This window comes from Urocampus carinirostris, chromosome 17 (assembly GCF_059441175.1).
Source record: "Urocampus carinirostris isolate Australia breed hairy pipefish chromosome 17, RoL_Ucar_1.0, whole genome shotgun sequence".
Classification (NCBI taxonomy): domain Eukaryota; kingdom Metazoa; phylum Chordata; class Actinopteri; order Syngnathiformes; family Syngnathidae; genus Urocampus; species Urocampus carinirostris.
Window position 1 is genome coordinate 24,127,375 of NC_142365.1, and position 23,253 is coordinate 24,150,627.

At 38.7% G+C, this 23,253-nt stretch overlaps 1 protein-coding gene across 1 annotated transcript in view; it reads right to left on the reverse strand.

Moving 5' to 3' along the window:
* Positions 1 to 21,635, reverse strand: part of atp2a3 (ATPase sarcoplasmic/endoplasmic reticulum Ca2+ transporting 3) — a 63,651-nt gene extending 42,016 nt beyond the window's left edge. Inside the window, exons 1-3 of the mRNA XM_088321727.1 lie at positions 21,345 to 21,635; positions 6,763 to 6,780; positions 6,435 to 6,517 (exon numbers count right to left, since the gene is read on the reverse strand). Of these exons, the coding sequence (XP_088177853.1) occupies positions 6,435 to 6,517; positions 6,763 to 6,780; positions 21,345 to 21,462 (219 nt within the window). The 5' untranslated portion in view covers positions 21,463 to 21,635. The remainder of the gene's footprint in view (positions 1 to 6,434; positions 6,518 to 6,762; positions 6,781 to 21,344) is intronic.
* Between the last annotated feature and the right edge of the window lie 1,618 nt (positions 21,636 to 23,253).

A 23,253-nucleotide genomic window follows, 5' to 3' on the forward strand; every position in this document is an offset into this window, starting at 1 on the left:
CCCTGTGGTTTCACGGTTTCAATTCCCGTTGTAGCCAATGTCTTGCGATTGTGGTCAGCGACTGATCAATCATTGCACAAATACTGCGACATACTTTCGTGAAACCTCGTGTATAACACACACCCAAATTTTTTATTATTATTTAGGTTAAAAAGAATGTGCGATATAAACAAATAATTGATACATACTGAATACTATCAAACATTATGCATACTTGAGTCGACTTATCAAATTGACAGAAATTGTCTTGACACTAACGGGCGTTATTGCTGCTAGGGATGGCTTAAAATGATCCACAGGGTTGGTATAGACTTAGATCCAAGTAGTATCAGCTATGAAAAGGGGGCATCCCAACTTATTTACTCATGAATTTGTCATTTTAGATTTATATGTACGATAGCTGGTGATTAATTTAATGCATAACCGCTCGTATACTGTATAAGGATCATCACCATTTCATCAGTGTTGCATGATATATTTGGCTGAAAGCAATGCATAAATTAATTTCACAAGAGCTTTACTCACCTGACATTTTAATGAACAGGAGGGAAAAAAAGGAAATAAAGTTAAACAGGAGCACCACAAAGTGGACTTTCTACAAGCCAATGATTATTTCAACAGAGAATACAGCACTGCTATGTTGTCAAATGTGGATATTTCTAATTACTAGTTTACTGGGTATCCGATAGTCAAGTTTTTTAATGTAAAGTTTAGTGCAGGATTTTAAACTGATAATGCGAAAAGTGAGGTCACAAGATTTGTTTGTCTGGAAAACATGAGCTTCCTTACTACCAAACGTGTTTTTTGAATACAGAAAAAAAGTCAACGTCCTCAAGTAACAACTATGCTTTCAAATAAGGACATTGAAATCAAAATACATTGAGTAGAACTTTTTCTGAAATTTTAAGAATTATGATGTATTGTATTATCCATCCATCCATCCATCATCTGCACTGCTTATTCTCAGTAGGGTCGCGGGGGTGCTGGAGCCCATCCCAGCTATCTTCCGGCAGTGGCCGGGGATTGTATTATGTAAAAAACAATATTTAAAGATCTTAAAGAAGAGGGAGTACAGTCTTCAAAGTAGTTTTATAAATGAATAGCCATATTACATAATTTAGCATAATATTTCTTGCATTTTGGCACATCTGGGCTTCCACATACTGCACTGATGAAACCGTTTCCAAAACAGCAAAGATTAACACCGTGGTCCAATCATACTCCCCAAGGCCTGCCAACACAAGGATCATGACTGTATATGGTCTCGAAAACCTTCCGACAACTTAATCCATTCAGTGTGATTGATATCCAGACATTTCCAAAAAAGGTTAGATAAAGCTTCTGAAACGCCTCCACGACGTAATATGATTTTCAAAAGGTTGGCGTACACAAGTAATGGGTAGTACTCATCTCCAGTCTGAAGCGTCAGGGTGACTCAACCCAGCATCCGTCGTGATGCACCATCTTAAAATAAAGTAATATTTTGGGGGGATCGACTTGCCCTTTAAGAGCCAGACCCGACTCATTTATTTTTGACTTTTTCTTTTGATGGCGAAAACATTGGACATTGTGACCCAACAGACAAATGAAGAACAGCTCGTTGTGTAGCGCCCTCCTCGCGGCCTGACAGCTGCTGCCATTGAGTTGGTTTAAAAGTCATTTGAATGCCTCATTGAAAAACAATTACAAAATCCACCGTTTTGTTGTTAGCGAGAGTGTCGAGCAGTTTTACAACTCAGTCACTTTACAGCAAAAGAAAAAAGAAAAAAGACCTTGACATTTTAGGCGTCATTACACCATAATTACTGCAGTACTTTACACGGCTGATTGACTAGAACTCTCATCTGCTTTTCATCATTATAAAGCGGGTTTCTGTTTACAGTCTGTTAGCCTGTTAACTACATCTGCTCAGAATTCTGGTGATTTCCCTTTTTCTTGATGCAAAAGCCGATAGTTATTGCCGAATGTTTCACAAAGCTTCATAAAGCAACTGCGATATATAATTCATAAATACATAAAGGCTCATGTAATACAAATATTGAAATTGCCGCTGCATTAAAAAGTATTTTCCGAGTAAGTTTGCATGCAACTTGGAAAAAATATTATCCATCTTAAGATATTCCAGTTTGGTTCATAAACCTTTTGGGTGGCCAAACTTAAAGAACTTTTTAAGGACTTTCAAAGCCAATTTTCCAATTTCTCCAGTACCATTCAAAGAAGAAATTCAGAGCGGATCATGTGTTTTGCAGAGGCCCAAAGATATGTGGTAGTTACAAATCTGATTTTTAATGTTGCGTGTGCGTTTACACATGATTTCATCCGGAGTAAAATTGCTAATATACTTGTTTTTGAGACAAAAATGACAGTAATATGTAGCATGCATTTTCAATTGCAGGAAGTTCTTCCCATTACAATTTAATACTCATCAATCATCAAGGATTTCAAGCACCTGTGCGAACCCTGATCATGTAAACACAAATAGCTGTTTTAGACACATTAGATGAGAGCACATTTAAGAACTACCTGCATTGAGTTTCCTGCCTGACACACCTCCGTTGGTGCCAAATAGGAGGGGTAACAGCGGGGTCCTAAGCCGGGAGCCACAATTCATTGATATTTCACTCCATTAAACCTGGAACATCTTATGGTGGTGGAGCAACGGTAGAAACGTCTCCCTTCAGCCCCCTGCAGCTAGCCTTAGGATCCCTCTTTACCCAACAACCTATCCTTTCTTCTCAGCCATAGCCAGAAGCTTGTTCTTTCCGCCTCTTCTGCCAGGTCCCCAATTGCCCTCTTCATTTTTGCTCCACTCACTCCAATCTTCCTGAGGAGGGGTTGGATAGATGTTCCAACTGCAGCCAACATCCACAGGGAAGATTGATCTTGACCAACCTGCTTTTCGACATTCGGCTACCAGCTCTGTGTAATTTTCTCTCAATTCTATTGAATGGTATACATGTCAAAATTCCAGGTCTTCTGTAATGAGGCTTGCAAGGAATAAAAACCCAATTCAAACAGAGGCATTTTGACCATTGACGGCAGCTAAATGTAAGCAAGATGACACTGCAATAGATTGTTTTGATTTCATTTGATTTGCACTGTATTTCCTGCTAACGTCATAGAATTAATGTTGTTATGAAGAACAATAATAAGTTAGGCAGCTAATAATACGTGAAAGGGTAACTGAGCTAACATTTATTCAACGTTGGTTAATTTATATTACACATTTCATCATTCTGAGATACAAAAACGTGTAAAGCGGGAGCTACAAGTGAGGAAAGAAGTATAGCCACTTTTCATTGGATGATGGAACATTGAATAGCCCGTAGTGTGTCATGACTGCCTAAGCCCGGTCGATAGCAAATCATTCAGGTTCATTTAGGCTTTTATGACAGAGAGATTGGATGGCGACAAAGGCAGCAATGGACACAAGAACCTTTTATTCGACACAGTGCAGCCTGGACGCTTTTAGAAAGGCTTTCAAGTATCTAGCCTGAACTCTCAATATAAACAAAGTCGATAAATAAGTACTTTGTTTGTCACTTGACCTTATGGGAGACTTATTATATTACGGAACGCTGGCTTTTCAAGTGCTTGTGGACAGATAGTTGGATCTCTGCATTGGATGAAGTGCCTTCCCATCAAATAGCAAACTACAGCCCTAAGGTTTACAAAATAGGCGCTAACCCTACAGAATTTGGGCTATGTGAGGATTTTAACTATCAACAGCTTTGTTGGACTACTGCTTAGGGCTGCAACGATTAGTCAATGTTGTCTACAAAAATCTATAATAGAAATAGTCAAATGTGAGATTAATTGTCAAGTATTGTTGCCAGACACATTTTTCCAACAAACAGAAGCATCTCTACATGAATAAAATCTCTGTTGTGAGTTGCTCATGTGCAAAAGTGTCTCTTAAACCCCAACATACAGAAATGGCATCGTCTAAATCAAGTACGGGTACTAAAACTTCTACAGTTTGGGACCATTGTAGCCTTGATACTACCAATAAAAAGACTACTCAAAAAGTTTGCAAAGCAGACCTTGCACATCACAGCAGTACCTCAGTGATGCACCAACATTTAATGAGAAAGCACGTCGGGCGGTTGATCGAATCAGAGTCAGATGAGCCTCTTTGAGATTCAAGTAACATTCAAGCCATTAAACTTTCGATTACATTTGATTTGCGTATATTTCGCTATAATATAGATTGTGAGCGTTATGGCAGACTTGGCCTAACAAGCATATTTGAAATTACACACATGCAGTCCAAAGAACAAGCAAAGTTTTTTAAAATGTTAAAAACGACAAACGTCAGTTGTTAAAAGCGTTTGTTTAGTTCTTTTGAAACAAACTACAGTTGACCACTGATTGTACTTCACAAAATTCAAATAATATTTGTTTTATTTAATGTTCTACTTCTGCTTGTGAGCATGTTCTTGGTTTAAAGGAATATAAATGTTTAAATGATTTAAATTTATTATATCCTGTAGCTTAAAAATGCATGGACTTATGTCTATCGACAGGCAGTGCCCCTAATTAGTTTAAGATTTTTAATCTTTATACGAATCTGTAGTATGTTCAATGAAAGATTTATTTTTCATTGTACCCATTTTATTGAGTTTATTATCATTTTCCACAACCTTAAATCAACTTTGTGGTAAATTTAGGTAAAAACTAATAAGTTTCCCATTATTTGACTAATTGTTCCAATTGATAGGACTAGTCAACTATTAAAATAATTGTTAGTTGTAGCCCTACTACTAATATGCAAAAACATTTTGTGGAGTGGCTTTTACATCGTCAGTATCTCTGAAAAGTATTATAATCTTGTCAAGAAAGACGAGAAAATGTTGAACAGGGTACAGTGAGGCAAACCTTCGACGTCTTCTTGTCTTTTAGAATATTTCATTGCTAAGGTTGAACATGGCCCCTGGTCATAGTTGTACAAATAGACAGAGCCAACAGAAACGTAATCGCTTGTTAAATGTAAAGTATGTGGGTGTGTAACAACTTACTGCTTGTCTTAGCTCTGCCACACTAACCACCATATTTACAGAGAAAACGTCATCCAACAGTACTTGAGGAAAAGTTAGCTCTTGCAATCCCGGTATTGTGTCACATATTTGTATAAAGCAGTTTTTCACACACACACGTTTCAGAAATGACAAAATGAATTCCATTTAAGAACAGCAAAAAATGCTATTATGTATGGGAAAAAAACGTTGATGCATGGTCTGGATTACCCACTCAACAACCAAACTTCTTTTTGAGCAGGGTCCCGATTAAAACTGTTTAAGGTGGTGCCGGTTTATATGAATTGGGTTTCCCAGCGAACTTTTCCAAACATGTTTTCTTCACTTAAAACTGTGACAAAACTGAGTTACAGTTATCCCTTTTCGCAGTTTCGATATTTGGTGGATTTTCATTACGCATTTTGTTGTGGAGCAGACAACACACGGCAAATGCTAACGAGGGGAAAGGTTGCGGAGGGCTTTGCGTGTGTGTATGGTAGGTGGGCGTGACTGTGTTAGCCTGGTGTATGCAGCGTGTTACATTGAAAACAATTTCAGCAAGTAAATTGAACTCTGAGGAAAGTCATAAGAGCACAACAAAATGCTGATCACTAGCCGGTGTTCCGTGCATTGTTATCGGGTTCGGGAAGAGACTGAGACGGGAGAGAAAGCAATAACGAGGCTGCAGTTCAGGCCTACCGCAACGGCTACGTAACAACCCACCCTGTCGGGGCCAATATCTCCCCAACACCAGATTTATTAAACATGGAACGGATGACCTGGAGCTACAACCAGTGGAAAACTCTTTCCATTCATGACCCTTATACTTTATTGTCACGGAGACCTGCAACAAGTAGAGGAACTGCCATGCTAGCGTGCATATTACTTTATTACACTCAAATGAGAAAAGGAAAAGCCCTCCAATTTCATTGTGAAATAGTTTCATGACAATAGAGACAATTCATTCAACCGGAGTACGGTGGCCTGTGTTTTTTTTTGCAGATCCATAGTTGCTATTTTGTAAAAGACGTACACACTGTATGTTACAGATATTTGATTATTATTTTTTTATTTACTTCATGGACTTAAAATATGTATAATGACATTAAATAATGCCCTGCGATTGGCTGGCAACCAGTTCAGGGTGTCCCCTGCCCACTGCCCGATGATTGCTGGGATGGGCTCCACACCCCCGCGACCCTACTGAGGATAAGCGGTGCAGCTAATGAGATGAGATGAGACATTAAATAATGTATATGTTGAATATATAATATACCTTTGAAACGTCACTCTTGCAAAAAACAAGGAATTGCTGTACTAGTTCAATGGTCACACCAATGAGAAGTACCCATTCCCAGCTGAGCATTCAATAGGTGCACAGTCATTCCGAAAGGAGGGTGGGGAGCTACGCTCACTTACGAAAGAGACACAAGCGGCGAGAAGCAGGATCCGAACCAGGAGGTTTTCAAACTGCTCCAAAACCAGTTCCCACAAGGACTTGCCTGTCAGATGCACACACAAATACACACACGGTTGCTTGGGGCGAGTAAAACTCAAGGATGGAACCAATGCGTAACATGTATTTACAATTACAAGCTATAATAACAATCTATAATCAGAAGTATGTCGGACAACATGGTCTGGAGAGCTTAGTTTCTACTCTCCTCTCCCAAAAATAAATTGCTTAAGACATTTAATCATGCAGGGGGAGGAGGATAGAAGCCTCAGTGGAAAAATCAATATTTACCTTCTTCAGCCGGGAGCTCTGTAGATGTCACGTCCCCACAGTTGTAAATGAAGTGAGATAGTTGACACAAAGGGATGAAGGGATTTTGGGGAAACAAGAAACACAATTAAAGAGTTATTTTTTTGGGGTTCAACAATAGATTTCAATAAACCACAACGGTCTGGCATCATGTCCATATTCGTGTAAAAAAGAAGTGTTCGAAGAGTACAATTGTGATAAGTTTATGGTTAAGTAGAATCTCAAAAAAAGGAGAATAATTCAACGTAATTTAAACTTGCAAGGACGACATGAGCGGACTGTACAAAACTCTCAGCTAAGAAATTTCAACTTCTTCTTAAAGCCCTCCCCTGACCCCTCTATTATCAAAGGTGGTCTATATAACTTCAAAATATACTACTTGCTGACACTATCTTCTTGCTGAAATGATCTCTGCAGTTTCTTTTTCTGCGCGTGCAAGTATGTGAAATTCTTAAATGCACTCAAACAAACTTGTTTTTTCATCTTTTTGGGGTTTGGGTTGGCATTTGGACTATATTCAAAACAGTCATTTGCTAGTTTTCACCATTATAAAAAAAAACACAAAAACGCGCATGATATCACTGTACCCAAAACCCCATGCACCGAAATCCACCCCTACCCCCCAACCCAATGCAGCAAAATGCACTTCATGAATGAAACACTGACGATTAAAGAAAATAACAGAAAGGCATGGTAGAAAATAATATATAAAGGCTTTTTGAACTAATGTGTTGTTACAATCCTTAGAGAAAATATTAAATTTGTAACTTTTTAAGGACACCTCAAACTACACACCCCACCTCTCAATCACCTAGGTGAAAAAACAGATTCACTTGGAATCAAAGAACATCAACATGATTGACTGATAGTGACAATGATGTAAACAGTGCATACTAATCAAAACAACCTACAACAGTGAGGGATAAAAGTGAAAATTACGAACTATCATACTATGCAATTTTCTTTGCAAGTCTCCAATATTAAAAATGGAAAAAGTAGAACAAACTTATCAAATTGTTTCTTTAATTCAAAAGATGAGGCTGTGTAATCGGAAAGAAACAAATCTCTCTGCTCTGACATATCAAGAAAAATATAGAATTGAGACAAGTATTGATTGCATCAAGATGAAATGTCAAAAGGGAACGGCAGAAATACGGTGTCTCCAGGGTCATAGAAATTTATTCTAAATAACACCAAAGATGTATTGTTACTGCATCACTGCCTTGTGAAGCGAGCCATAACATATCAAATGGGTCAAACTAAATCTTTCTAAAGTAAATCTGATTAAAAACCGAACAGAGTAGCTCCAATAATAAATATTTAGGAGCAAATTATAAACCTATACAAGTTTCTTTTTTATGAAAACCCGAAACACAAACTTGCTCAGTCGAGTATAACAAAAATTAACAAAATCATTCTGACCGCTTATAATGGTACAAAAACACTTCATGTGACATTCAGATTGTGGAGACCCCTCAGTAGAGCAGTGGAAATAACTGGGACGATTCTCTATTGTGTTGTTGTGAGCAGACTTCATTGCAGAATTAGTAAACGTGACCATGTGGGGGAACCAGTTGGAAAGCCAGAGGACTAAAAAATGAAGACACCTTCTAAAAACAATTCTCGCAGTAACTCAGTTTGCACTTGACACAAGCGGATAGAGAAACAACTTAAAGGGCCCGTGTAATTGGCCAAACGTTGGCACTGATTGGAGAGTCCTGGACTTAAAAACTGTCTGGACTAAAATTTCCCCTCCCCAAAAATCAGTAAATTTTTTTCCTCCACTTTCTTTTCTTGAGTTTTATTAGATTTTCAAACGTCCGTATGTTGAAAGTTGTAATGTCAGACTGGTACCAGGCAGAAGTATTTGTGTATTGGGCTCCATTTTTTAATCAATTGCATTTTTAAAACTATTTAAAGAGCAATTTATTTATCAAGCTATGGCTTCAAAAATGATATCAAAAAAGGTCGTCAAATTGAAATAGTCTGTGTAACATAGTGTACTAATCTGTGAAGCCCTTAGAGACTTATTGTGATTAAGGGCTATACAAATAAAAATGACTTGACTTGACTTGGCTCTGTGTGGGTCTCTGTTTAACCACGGGCAATGTATACAGTTAGTAGACAACTCCAAGTCTCTATCAATAAACCTCTCCAACTGCCCGCAGGCTGTAAAACTTGGCTGAAAATCACTTTCACCCTGACGCTGAGCACCGGGTTCCCCCCAAGGATGTGTGCTAAGCCCTCTACTGTTCACCCTGTACAAATCGAACTGTTCACAAAACCATTCAACCAACATAATTGAGGAGTTCACTGACGGGGCGGCAGTAGCTCAGGAGGTAGAGCGATCGTTTTAGTATTAAGGGATCCCAGTTCGAATCCCGGCTTGTCCGTGTTACATGTCGAAGTGTCCTTGGGTCAGACATTGAACCCCCAATTACCCCCAATAAGCAGGTCAGCGCCTTACATGGCTGCACAGATCAAGGCCGCTATTGGGAAATGTGAAGCACACTGTAAAGCGCTTTGGAAAGTCATTGACTTGAAAAGCGCTATATAAATGCAGATCATTTCATTTCAGATCATTTCATTTCATTTCACGACACCGCCTTGGTAAAACTGGCCTGAGAGGGATAAGGCATCATACAGGAAGGAGGTGGAGACGCTGACGACAAAGTGTTCGAAAAATATATACGACTCAACACCACAAAATCCATGAAAGTCATACTGGACTTCAGCTGGGCAAGCGCATAACCAGCTCTACTTATTATCAATGGAGACTGTGTGGAATGAGTCCACTCCTTCACACTCTTGGGCATGTACATTTCCGGCCAGAGCTATCAACATTATGAAAGGACAGTTCCCATCCCTACCACCACCTCTTTGACCTGTTGCATTCTGGTACAAGGGACACAGAGACTAAGAGACAGCTTCTTTCCCAAGGCCATCACCACCCTGAACGAGTGCAAAAAACTGAAAACATATCTTGCGACGTATGTGGTTTTTGTCGCTACTAAATGTTTTTTCACGTAACAGCATACAAAAATAGTATTTATGTGGTCCGACAGAGTGGCCTTGATTTTAGATTTCAAAAGACAGAAGCCCCACCACAAGACTATAGACATCTATGTTTAGACCCACGAGTAGATTTTGTTGGAGTCGCTAAAAAAAAATGACCTTGGATGACCTCAACGTCGCCCAATGATAAGTTGACAGGACACGGCAAGCCTCTGGATATTTTGCCGAGTCACAGTGGGAAGCATTGCAATATCCTGGGCTTTTAAGATTTTAAGTCAAGGCAGAAAGGAATTCCCCAGCAGCACTATGAAGAAGTCTGATCTGTTGTTTTTAATGCTTCACAAATGTCACCCGAACAAAGTGACTGTGTTTTCCTAGTTTTATTTTTGTTGTTTTATTTTTCAGGAATCCTGGATAATAGTCAAGTTGAGTAACCAAAAGACAGACTGAGTGAAAGGACAAGAAAACGGAGGGCAGGGCTTCAAGTGCAAAATGGGATTCCCTGACCTCCCTCTGCCAAGGATTCCCTCATACAGTCTGGGCTGCATCAACCAAAAGGCTTGCCCAGTTGCATTCCTGAATACTGACTTCAACTCAAACTGTGTCCCCACAACACCCCTCCCCGCCTCCTCCCTACGGGCCCAGACAATGATTTAAAAAAGAAAAAAGAAAAGAAAAAAAGCTTGTTTACATGCAGTACAGAAGTCAATGCCAAGCAAAAGGGAAACACTTCCTGGAGAAGGTAGCCAACAACAGCAGGGAGCTTGTTTCTGTCCAGCTTCGGAAGAGAAAGTGGGAAGCTGACTTATTTCTTTCAGCACTTCACATTGTTCCATTGCTTTCACAGTTTTACAGCTGCAGAATATCAGAAAGAAAATAAACATTGCATTGTACAGTTGACCAGTATCATGCCAGAGATTTTTCTCTACATTTTTGTTAGAGTACAGACGTACCTAAACCAAAGCAATCAACTACAGTGTTTCCCGTACCATTTAAAGTCTCTGTCAGGGTCTAAATGGTCCTGCAAGGGTCTCATTACCTTTGTATAATTAAAAAATAGAATATTTTGAAATGTATAAAACCCCTAAAAAAAATGTATGGAATCAACAGTTTTGCACAAGCCCTCACTCAGACATTTCATTCTGTAGAAAAGACTCAGATCACAAACATGAAATAATTGTAAGGTCATTCCTAAGTGCAACTCCTTGGCATTCAGAAACACTAAAAAAAAGTTAAGAAACAACATTGCAACGGTCATTAAATGTTACTTTTATAGAGCAAGTGCAGGGAAATAAATATGGAATCACTCAATCCTGAGGAAAAAAGTATGAAATCGGGAAAAACAGACAAAGACATAACAATCAAAACATATCAGTAGTCTTCAGTTGCACCAACTGTGGCTTTTATGACAGTCTCTGATGCATGAACTTGCATGGACATCAATCTGGTGCCAACTCTCTTTGATTGCAGTTGCCTGATCATCTTTGCAGGTCGGAGCCTTGCTGTGGACATTTTTTTCAATTTCCACCACAGGCTTTCAATTGGGTTAAGATCTGGGCTATAAGGAGACCATGACATTGACTGGATGAGTCTTTCTCCATAGAAAGCTTTCAGTTTTTGATCTGTGGCATGATGCATTGTGATCTTAGAACATGAGTTTATCATCCCCAACTTAGGTGCCTAACTTGTTTAGGTGCTTGGGCATTTGGGTTGGCCATGGTCCAAAAATGTTTGTGTGTGTTGTTTTGCTAACCCTTTTTTTGTTTTCTTTGTTATTGTATGTGTTTGTCTTGATGTCGTATTTTTAGCGTAATTAGAAGACAAGCAGACTTTTTTTTCATTAAACTCCTGTCTTTTTTACCATGCTTTGTGGGTGTGACTAGTTTGCGGTGTCATTGCCTATCTTTACTAGTGTATTTGCGATTCAATAGTTTACAGGGTGATTCATTATACATCTAACTACTTGATTTTGCTCTAGAAATGCACCAGATCTATGCGTTGGAATTAAAATGTACAAAATTTTCTTCCGGGGCATGCCCCTGGACCGCCTTATACTGTTCAAAAACCATGGTCTCACAATACCCTATGAGAAACACTGAATTATAATCAGAATTTGCAACCCTTAAATTTGACATTTCAGTAATCCAATGCTGCATCGTAGTTTTCTTATTGCGGTTTCGCTACATCGCGCATTTTCACTGTGCAAAGTGATCTGAAATTTTATTGGCTCAATAGTCGCCCCACTACTTTTCTGCTCATTTTGGCCTGCGGGTCAATTACATTACGGTCTGAGTTGTACACATACGTAAAACAGCTTGACGAACAAACATTATGTATGTAAAAATATTTTTCGACCAAGTTTCTTTGAAAGCCATCATGTCAACATACGCTCCGAACTGACAAAGCACCAGGAGAAAAGGCAAAAAAGGCAAGGAAAGACACTTTCTATCGCCAACAAAGTTTAACTTCTCCACCCACTAAACTTGCTCTTGAGCCACAAGCGGGTACTTGTCTCTCTCTAGTGGCTCATTGGCACTTTTTCAAAAATGTTTGACAATAAAAAAATAAAATGTTTCTGTGGGACAAATTGGACACATTCTTAACATTTGCCAATTAATATAGATGGATACAGGATGTGTTTCCTTACCTACAAGGATTGTATAAAGATTTTCTCTTTTTTATCTTATTTTTTAGTCCAATACGGCTTTGTGCGGTCGCAACCGAAAGGTAAATGCAGTTTTCCATAAAGTCCACGTGATGGCGACAAAGTATCATGTAAAGTGTATCGTGTCCTTAATACAGTTGTGCAATAAATAACTTACAGTACAGAGGTTTATCTAAAAAAATAAAATAAAATAAAAAAATGTTTGAGTACTCTTATTTGTCAAATAAATTTTTGAGCTTGTAAATGGGTTTTTTTCTTGAGTATTTAGGAAATAAATAAAGGTTTCTTACTTTGCAGGTTTTGACTATTGTGGGATGTTTTTGGAACACAACGAGGGATTACTGTATCTCCAAACACAACTAGGTAGAATAGGCCTACCTACTTTAAGGCTTACACTGCCTTACACAGTGTTTACGTGCAGAAAAAAATAATATTTGTCTTTTGTTTCCTTGTTCGACAGATTTATGCCATCTTTCAACGATCTTTTCTGGCAATGCATCCCCTTCCCCCTAATTAGACAAAATACCAAACCATAGCCTCATTGGTTATACTACCGGAGGAATGCTTTAGTTATATTTATCTTTGTCTTTAATAATTACTTTTTAAGTGAGCTCCTAGAGGGTGTGTCTAACACTCTTATTTAGTATCCATTCATTTGTGAGACGCAGGGTAACAAATGCCTAAAAATATCATGGTAAATTAAAAGCAATTACTTGCTAATCTATGATAGCATTCCACATACACTTACTCATGATGTTCTCAGTGCGAGAAAAAAACTGAGTTCCGAATTGATCACCCCAGCCCCTTCTCTAATGTATTTTTTTATTTATGAATTTCTTGGCATGTTCACAAAATGCAGACCAAAAGATGATGTGTCACCAGCAGGCCACTTATCATTTCTCAGCAGCACAAAGACATAAGGAAATGTGCTTGTCACAATGAGAAACCTCAAAGTGCAATAGAAAAGCGCACACAAATAAAAGGATGACGGAAAAACACTTAAACAGCGATTATGCTTACGACTTCTTTGGGTGATTATAGAAAACATGTTTTTCCTGCTGTGTTTTTAGATTGTGCATCTTAAAAAGGTTTGATATTTCGTTTCCTGGGTGTGTCAAAAGAAATAGAAGAAACACATTTGCAGTGGATTTTTAAATATATGAAAACTCGTTTAAAAACAATACCTGGAGGTGTATTTTTTTTAAATATTTATGAGACACTTATGAGACACTTATTAAAGAATAGATCATGCATAGAAAAGTGATGACGATGGAGAGACTCTAGACTTGATTCACGACAATAATTATTATGGCTTCCGTGTGTATGCAAGAGAATGCAGCCTGTCTGAAAACCAGAGTCTTATTTAATTCTGGTGTGGTATGCTGAAAAACCTTACAGCAGGGGTCTAAAACTTGCCGCCTGGGGGCCAATTGAGGACAGTGTGTATTATTTAGTGCCTCAGAGTTTAAGAAAAAAAATAATATAAATATGGAAAAATAAGCAAACATGTGTGCAAAGGTGGCAACGGGGATTGGCCCAGATAGCAAGAGTAGGGGCACCACAATCAAATCACCAGGGTTTTAGAACCATGGATGGATGTTCACAATGGCATAACTTTGCATAACATTGCAGCCTGGTCATCCTGGAAGGGGGATTACCTCATGTGCAGTCCCTTCTCAAGGTTTCTTCATTTTCCTCATGTTGAGGTTTTTGAGTTTTTCCTTGCCCTCATGTAGGTTTTAGATAAGGGCATGGTGTAATAGTCTGTGGATTGCAATAATCTTTGGTCTGTGCAGCCCTTTGAGACTATTTGTGATTAATGGATAGACAAATAAAGATGACTTCACTTGACTTTGGATGGAACAGGAATCTAACTCAAATTCACGTAGCATCCAATGTTATGCAACTATGATCAGTGATATATTCACAATGATCAATCAATGCACGAATACAATACTTTTTTTCTTTGTTGTGCAACCCTAGCCCTTATGGTGGTTTCTGTTCTATGCGCTTTATAGTCAGGTGTGCCTAAAGAAATACCACAAAAGACTATGTTTTGGGAGTGCGCCTTTTAATCCAATGTGCTTTATAGTGCTGAAAATTCGGTATATTCCCCCCGATTAAGGCACTATGACGCCAACGTAGCTGCTCCAGGCACCTAACTTGCACAGATTACGTTTGATCTTCTATCTATTTGCCCTCTCGTGTATACACCCAGACCAATACCCGTGGTCATTATGCTTATGAGATTCCGCCGCCAGAACTAACTGGCGTTTGCCGCTGCAAGACTTTTACAATAAGACAGAGAATAAACACCTGGCAGCTGAACTAGAAAACCGGCGCTTTCTGAGAAGAGCAATAAGCCGCTTGAGGATTTGTTGTAACCTGTGGTAAAGCCGTCAACTAAACAAAACAGATCTTTTAGGAGAAACCAGTGAACACAAAAATAAAGTCAATTCCTAAAAAGGGAAACGGGTATCCCGCTGCACAAGGTTTTATCGACACAGACTCACACTCATGCAGACACACAGGAAACTCGCAGCTAAAAGCGAGAAGCGATGTTATCTGCGGCGAGACGTTGCTTTTTCCATGAAGTCACCGCGGGCTGCTGCAAACAAGAGACCAACTGTTTGACTTGCACAGTATGGCCGCCGAGGCTTTAACGTAACCTGTGGCTCGGGGCCACACATTTTAGTGACAGCCCGGGAGGCAAAGTAGGGGCTGATAACGTGATACACACTGACAGTAAGTCCACACACACTGGGGCTGCAACACACGACTATTTTAATAGCCAACTAGTCACAGACTATTGAAACGATTAGTCCAGCAATAAACATAAAGTTGATTTAATTATGTGGCAAAATGTATATATTTTATTGAATATACTGCTATACTTTGTTCGAAAAATTTATAGAAATTCCCTCTCTAAAACCATTTAGGCGCAGTGCTGGGTCAGGGGACATATACCCATAAATAAAACATTTTAGGGACAGGCAAATACATAATAAATTAAAATTAGGCAAACATTTGTATCCCCGTAAACAAAAAACAGGTTCATTCGCAGCAGTAAATAAAACAATTATGTGCATTTTAAGAAAAACATAAAGTGGTCAACTACAAAGTCTGTAACAAAAATAACTTAACGATTCTCAACAGTATGAAATCAAAGGGCTTTAACAATTTGCATTTGTCGCTTTTAACGTTCTAACAACAGATGTTCTTCGGACAGCACGCACATAATTTCAAATGAGTTGGTCAGGCACAGTCTTGCATGGCTCTCAAACTCTTTTTTATAGCGAAATGTACATGTATAAAATGTACAATGCATGTCATAAAAGCGTATTGGCTTGAATGTAACTTGCATCTTACCGAGGCGAGTCAGACTCTGTTTCATTCAACAGTCTGACGTGCCATGAGACACAAGGTTTGCTTTGCAAGTAGTGTTTTTATTGTCCGTATCCAAGCTAAAATATTCCCAAACGTTGAAAGTTTTGGTATGCCTACTTTTTGTTGACGCAGTCAGTTCTGTATGTTACCTATTAAGCGTCCACGAAAGTCAACTATCAGTCTAATTCAGCATTAAAGTCAGCTGGTAGGCAGAATTAATTTGCCTGTAAGTCAGCTAGCAGGCTAATTTACGTCATTGAAATTCCTCAGGTAGGCTGGTAATGCTTCTTTAGTTAGCTTGCATGCTTTGTCCTGCTTCACAAAAGAGCAATAGAATTCGAATTCTGACAGATTAATTATTGTATCAATTTTAATTGACACATTTAGCACTACTCCTGAAAAAATGCTTGAGATTTGTAATTGCAATTTTGTAAATATATGTCATTCAGAATGAACTTGTGTCTTGCGCGGTTTTTGTTTAGTGTTCCGTTACAAGCGATGATGTGCTATGTATTTGCTTTTGAAGTTACTTTACTTTAAGTATTTGCTTTATTATGGTTGTTGAAAAAATGTTAAAATGACTTGATGGCAAATGAAAAAAAAAATCCATTTAGCAAACAGCTTTAAATTAGAGACAATCTAACGCTAACAGTAGCACTTAGAGTTAACCTATCATTTGACAGGCTTAATAGTAGCACGGACTGTTCCAACAGTTTCAAGGGAATTTTTCGATTTAAAATAAAATAATTCTGTACTGTGCATGGGAAATAAAAAACGTTTGTGGCAATGTTAAAAATAAATTATGTTGTGTGTTGCCTGCTGCAGAACACAATGCACAATGACGTAAAGCATCAAAACCGCGCAAAGTAAACCTGCGGTGCAACAAGGGTTCACTGTACGTTTGACAAATGAACCCTTCCAAGAATTCAGCATTTCAAGGTATACAGACGCTCCCCTACTTACTACCATTTGACTTACGTAAAACGCAAATACGATCATTTTTTTGGGGATGTGAAAAAATATCCGGACATTGCTGTAAGATTTTGTATTGTGTGCAACTTTTTCCGAATACAGGATATTACTCTAGTGCTTCTTCCCGCCGCTACCGGCGTGTGGCACTGTGAGAGGTCACCTAGCATCCAACCCGAAGAAGAAATCTGCTTTCTCTTCCTAGTTTGAGTGTAAACATTGTATACTGTATCTCCAGTGCGCTAAGAACTTTGACATTTTTATTGTTTAATATCTCGTGCATTCATTCAAATGGTTGGTGTAAAGTGTAAAGAAGAGGCGAGCCGTTTCTTTTGAAATGAAAGTGGAATAAGTAAGCTTGATGCAGTTGAGAAATTGGTCGGAACACTTTTTTTCACCCTCTTTCTACCAGGAAGGAGGAAGTAACCTAACTCTTGAAGCGCATTTTCCAAAAGTAAGTTAAACTCCAGTTTATTTATCTTTAAAGAGCATACTATTTTATGTTTGTTTTTTTAGTACAAAACAATACAGGTTTCTTATAAAAGCCTTAAACATACTTCTATAAACCTCAAACATACAAAATATAGCACTGAAGCAACCTACGAACAAATTCAACTTACAAATGATCGTTCGGAACATATCTCGTTCGCAAGTCGGGCGGGGTCTGTATGATTTTTAGCCCAATTTGTTATCCGAGCATAGCAATCGGCCACCCCTATTTGATTTTATCTTGCAATTTGAGCCACAAAGTATCAGGGCTATTTTTGAGAAAACGAGTGTTTGAAGTCAAAACAGGTCCATCGAGCTTTTGCCTTTCATCAGCGTCATCGCCTCGTCTTCGATTCAAGTGTTTGAAGTGTGTGCACTGTGCCTTCTGGTGATGTGTGCAGAACTATGTTTGTCAGACTAACTTTGGAACAGAAATGTCATCACACAATGTTGTACTAAAGCAGCTCTTCTCAACCATTCCGCCTTAAAGACCTACCATCCCAACCTAATTACAAACCTCGACCCGAATAAAGCAAGAACGCCCACTTGGTTGTTTTATTTACTCCGCATATTACTGAATGTAGGGCATCTTGCTGCTACAGGTACACAAAAACCTGTCCCCCCTCACCCCTTTTTCCTTATTTGTTTACTTGCTGTTTTTCTTCCCTTTTTCTGTTTTTTCTTTGCTTTACTTTTTCTTTTTTCTCTCTCCTTTTACACTATTCATTTTTTCTTCTTTTTTCTATTATTTCTATTTATTTTAAGTCTTTTTTGTCTTGGTTTTCTTTCTCCACGAAAGGCTGAGTCCAAAAATGAGAAGAAAAATGGTCGTTTTGAGTTGCCCTAGTTTGTTTTTCTTCCATGTGCTTTTTAGCACTGATTGTCGGTTACATTATGCCATACAGCGACATAGATAGATATATTGATAGATAGATAGATAGATAGATAGATAGATACTTTATTCATCCCCTAAGGGAAATTCACATTTCCAGCAGTATCCCTGAGCTGAGAACAGTACAATAATAAAGCCAAAAGAATACAATATAATATTATAATAAAATCTATATATATATATCTATATCTCATATATCATCTGCTATGTCTGTATTTGGCCATGCTCAACTGGTGTAAACAAACCTTACCAGCCATTTGTGTATTTCACTTTGGCCAATTTTATTAAGACATGGTAAGAGTTGTCACAGTTTGATTCCTCTTTAGCGTCTCTATTACTATTGTGCACACTTGAGTGTAAAAATGGTGCATAAAAATGAATCACTAGTGGCGTTACGCACACTTATTTTAGGGTCTAATTTGAATACAATAGGGACATGTTTAGATCAATTCATTCCAAATTTCATTGACTAACAAATGTGTCAATCATCATTTAAATCGGTCACTATTGGCTAAAGTTATTCTGAGGTAAAAAAGGCGTTGTCTTTTTTATCAATACAGTCTGTATAAGGTGATGCTGACTTTGGACCGTGGGAAAAAAAGGCTGCAATTGGCCGAAAGTGGTCTCAATTAAAAGTTCAGAGGCTAATAGCCTATAGAAAATAATTTAGCTAGAATGTTTTTTTGTGAATGGGAATTACGAGGCTTAACAGACAGCTGCAAACAGGCAACATCCAACAATGCAGGGATGCCTTTAGGTGTTTTTTTTTAATCTGTCGGCATTATTGTGTTTGAGTAACACTATTACATGGTTGGATTTACTACTCTAGCAAGTGAAAGGCCATTGTTGCGTACTATCATTGAATTCGATGGCTGCAAAACAACGTCTTTGGCGAGCTATGGCGGATTTATAGTTTTCGTGTATTTTGTTTCAGACCTATCGTGTTGTTTCTGTAAATGAACACATTTTAAAATGGTCATATATTGAATCTCAAGATTTTAAACTTTTCAATTATATGTGGCACGACGTATTTCAGTGACTGGCCACATCGCACAGACACGTATTTGCTTCTTAACAGTCAGTTGAGGGGTTAAAGAAAAAAAAAGGAAAACTGAGAATTGAAGTGAATGCATTTTTAAACCTGAGTGTTATTCAGACACCAACAGTACCCTGTAGTTTATATTTCAGCAAAAAATGGGCCAAACACCCCTAAAAAAAGATTTAATAGCAATTTTCCATCAATCACTATAAACAATAAAATTAAGTGCAAGTAATATACAGTGAAAACAAATATCAATGATAACTGGTACATGACCCGATATTGGTTTTTTCTGAGTAACACGGTTGTTTTTTTATACAAAGAATATATTTTGTTCTTGGTTTACATTAATCCCTCCCTATAACACAGTTCACTTTTCACAGATTCACTACTTCCCAGATTTGCATTGTGTTCTGCATTCTGATTGGCTAAACAGTCTTACAGTTTAATACAATTTGAGGGCGCATGAGTTTGTTTATAAAATATCAATAAGAAATGTTTATACAGGACTTTAATTTGTTTGACCCTGTAAATAGGGTTTGTTCTTTGGTTTTTGTGTATAACAGAGTATAGTAACATACGTCCCTACACTACTGCTTTTCGCTTCGACTACAGGTTATTCCCCTTAAATATAAATGAAAAGAAATCTACAGGTTTTTTCAAATCCAAACAAATAACCTGCCAAGAGACTAGTATTTAGTCTACGGCTGCTTGATCTTGGAGTCTTTGTGCGTCAATCAACTTTTTTTCTTGATTGTGTTTTGCATGTGAAAATTAACTGCGTGATCAAACATAGCCCTTTTTAATGTCAAAAGAGTTGACATGTATGTAGTAATTGTTAAAAAAAAAAAAAAAAGGTTTCTTGTACTTCACGAATTTTGCCTATGAAGGGTTCCTTTTTGGAACGTAGCCCAATGATGAACAAGGAAATACAGTACAGTAATCCCTCACTGTATTGCGGTTTACTTTTGCAGATTTTCATCGTGCACTGTGTTCTGCATTCCGATAAATGAATAAATGTTTCTACTTCACGGGTTTTGACTGGCATGGGTACTTTTTTGAACGCAGACCCCGTGATAAACAAGGGATTACAGTATTACATTTTTCTGAATGGTTTTTCAATTTTCTTTTACATAAAAAGGTTTTAAAAACCAAATTGAAAAGTAAAACAGAAAATTCAAGTGAAAGCAATTCGAAGCCCCAATGTGTAATATTTGACCACTGGATGGCACTGTGTTGTCCAGGACAAGCGAGGGACAGTGATACACGGCAGCACGTGTTAGCAGGATGCCGGAAGAACATGGCGCTGATCCAAGAAGGGATTCCATAGTAAAAAAGAAATACAAATTTCTAGACCTATGATTTCTTTTGTAAAAAATGAACATTGAGCCATATCAGGCCCTCTGTGGGGTTTGAATCTGGCCCGCGAGACAACGCTGAGAAACACAAGGGAATAATAAACTGCAGCTTTGAATATACCCACTTGATGTCGCTAAAGCCAGGTGCCACTCGCAAAGCAACTGAGCTGTATTTCTAGGTCTCCCTCTCTCTCTTTGTTTCTTTTTCACCATTTCTATTTCTTTTCTCATTTCCTCTGTTTCTCACTTTTTCTTAGCCTCTCTTGTTTTAATCTCAATCTGTATTTCTCTCATTTTTTCTCTTTCTTTCTTTTCATTTCTTTTTCTCATATTCTCTCTTCACTTCTCTTAGTCTCTCTTTGATATTTCCTTTATTTCTTTATCTTGGATAAGTGTGAAGCACATTGAAAAGCGCTCTGGGAGGTCTTCGTTGACTTGAAAAGCGCTATATAAATGCAGACCATTTATCTTTTCCCCATCTTTCTTTCTCTTCCAGTCTCCCTTTTCCTCACTTTCTCTATTGTACTCCCACAATTTCTCTCTCTCTTTTACCTGTATCTCTTTCTCTCTCTTACTTGTTCTCTATTTTTTTCCTCCCTCACTTTTTTATTCTTTTCTCTTAACTGTATAATCTGGCCCCCGTGAGATTTTTTTTTCTTGCAAGTGGCCCCCAGCTAAAATGACTTTGACACCCTTGCTTTGGGAAAAAAATAAATAACTTTTAAAAATAGGAAGGGTGAAAGCACTTACCGTTTGGGCCATATTTCTCCAACTGCACCTTGACTTGCTCTTGAGGCAGCCCAGTGTTTTCATTCACGCCGAAAAAGTCCAAAACTTCGCTCGCAGGTTTAGCGTGCGCATTTTCCATTTTGGCGGACAATATTGGGGGCTTAAATTAAGTGACGGTAACCCTCAGACTCCCACATAGACTTGGGCGCTTGTGTAAGGATTTCCGCTATGTGGCCGAGGCTGTTGGGTGCGTCCCACCCGCAAGAGTTCACCTGTCCCCGCTTCGCTTCTGAAACACGAATGTCTCTTTCTACTGTCGACGTTGTGTGCACGCTAAGGTGCGATGCGCGCGGGTCCGGAGACAGGAGCGCGCATCTGCTTGTACACGCCCTCGCGCGCGCCCATTGGCTGCGCCCACCTGGATGCGCCCCGGGGGCTGCTGGGACTTCCTCCAACGCGGGGTACCCTGGTGACGTCATCAACTCAAATGGCGACTCGTCTGAGAGCAAAGTAGGTTAGAGACACTTCCCCTTTTCACACTTGTCAACGTTCACGTTTTCCCTGTCTATTATCATTTCAAATCCGGGACAATTTAAGGTTGAGACCTTTATCAAAATAACCAGTTAGTCCCACTGGGTGATTTTATGTTTGTTTTTTTTCTCAATTCACCTTAGAAGACATCAGTAATAGTGTCTGTCTGTCTGATAGTAGTACCAAAAGGTTCATTCAACATTGATTTGAATAACAGGCATAAACACACAAACTATCCTGCTAATGTTCTTTTAATGAATATTCATAGGTGGAGAAAATTGTGTTTCTTATACATTGTGAAATGCATACTTAGTAGTTGCCGCCATGTTTGTCTGGCATCTTGCTGCCTAGATGTGCTCATCTGGCACTGGTTTTCGTTTGCATTAGACCACAGGTTTCAAACAGGCGGCCCGCAGACCAGATCAGGCCCTCTAAGGGATTGAATCCGGCCGCGAGACAACACTCAGAGAAGCGCAAGAGAAAAACAAGCTGCAGGTTGAAATATGTCAACCTGATGTTGCCAAAGCCAGGTGCCTTGAACAAAGACACTGAACATGTATTTCTTTCTTTCTCTCTCTCTCTCTCTCTCTCTCTCTCTCTCTCTCTCTCTCTCTCTCTCTCTCTCTCTTTCTCTCTCTCTTTTCCTCCCCCTTTCTCCCACTCTCTGTCTCTGTCTCTGTCAGAGAGTGCTCTGTGTCTCTCTTTTTCTCTTACTTTGTTGCTCTTTGTCTCTTTCTCTCTTTGTGTCTTTTTAACTTCTTTGGCTCTAACTTCCTTTTCTCTCTTTTCTCTTTCTCTCTTCCTACCCTTAGCGCTTTCTTTTCTCTTTTCTCTCCTTCTCTCTTTCCATTTCTCTTTGGATTTCTTTCTTCCACTCCCTTTCTTTTTCCCCTCTCTCACGACTTTTTATCTCTTTTGTTTCTCACGCTCTCTCCCTCTCTCTTTTTCTTTCTTTGTCCTGCCTTCTCTCATTTTCCCTCCCTCTTTCTCTTATTTCTTTATCTCTCTTTTTCTTTCTCTTTAATCTACTAGTCCGGCCCCCGACAGAATGTTTATTCTATCGTGTGGCCCCCGAGTTAAAATGAGTTTGACACCCTTGCATTAGACCATCCAGAGCCATCTAGTCGTCAAATATTTCGGCTCATGAACACCACATTACTCTTTCTGGTTAGCAGAAACACTATTACTACGCCATGCACAGTTTTTACTCATTTATTTCTCATAGAGTCCACACGCACATACACATACAAAGGATTAAGCACGGTACGTATCAGACATGATGTATTCTATTCCACACTGTATAATTTCACCCTACACTAAGCTGTCACCTCAGGTTTGGGATTGCAAACCATGTAACATACTCTCACCGTTATACACCGGTGCCTCCACAGTAGACCTA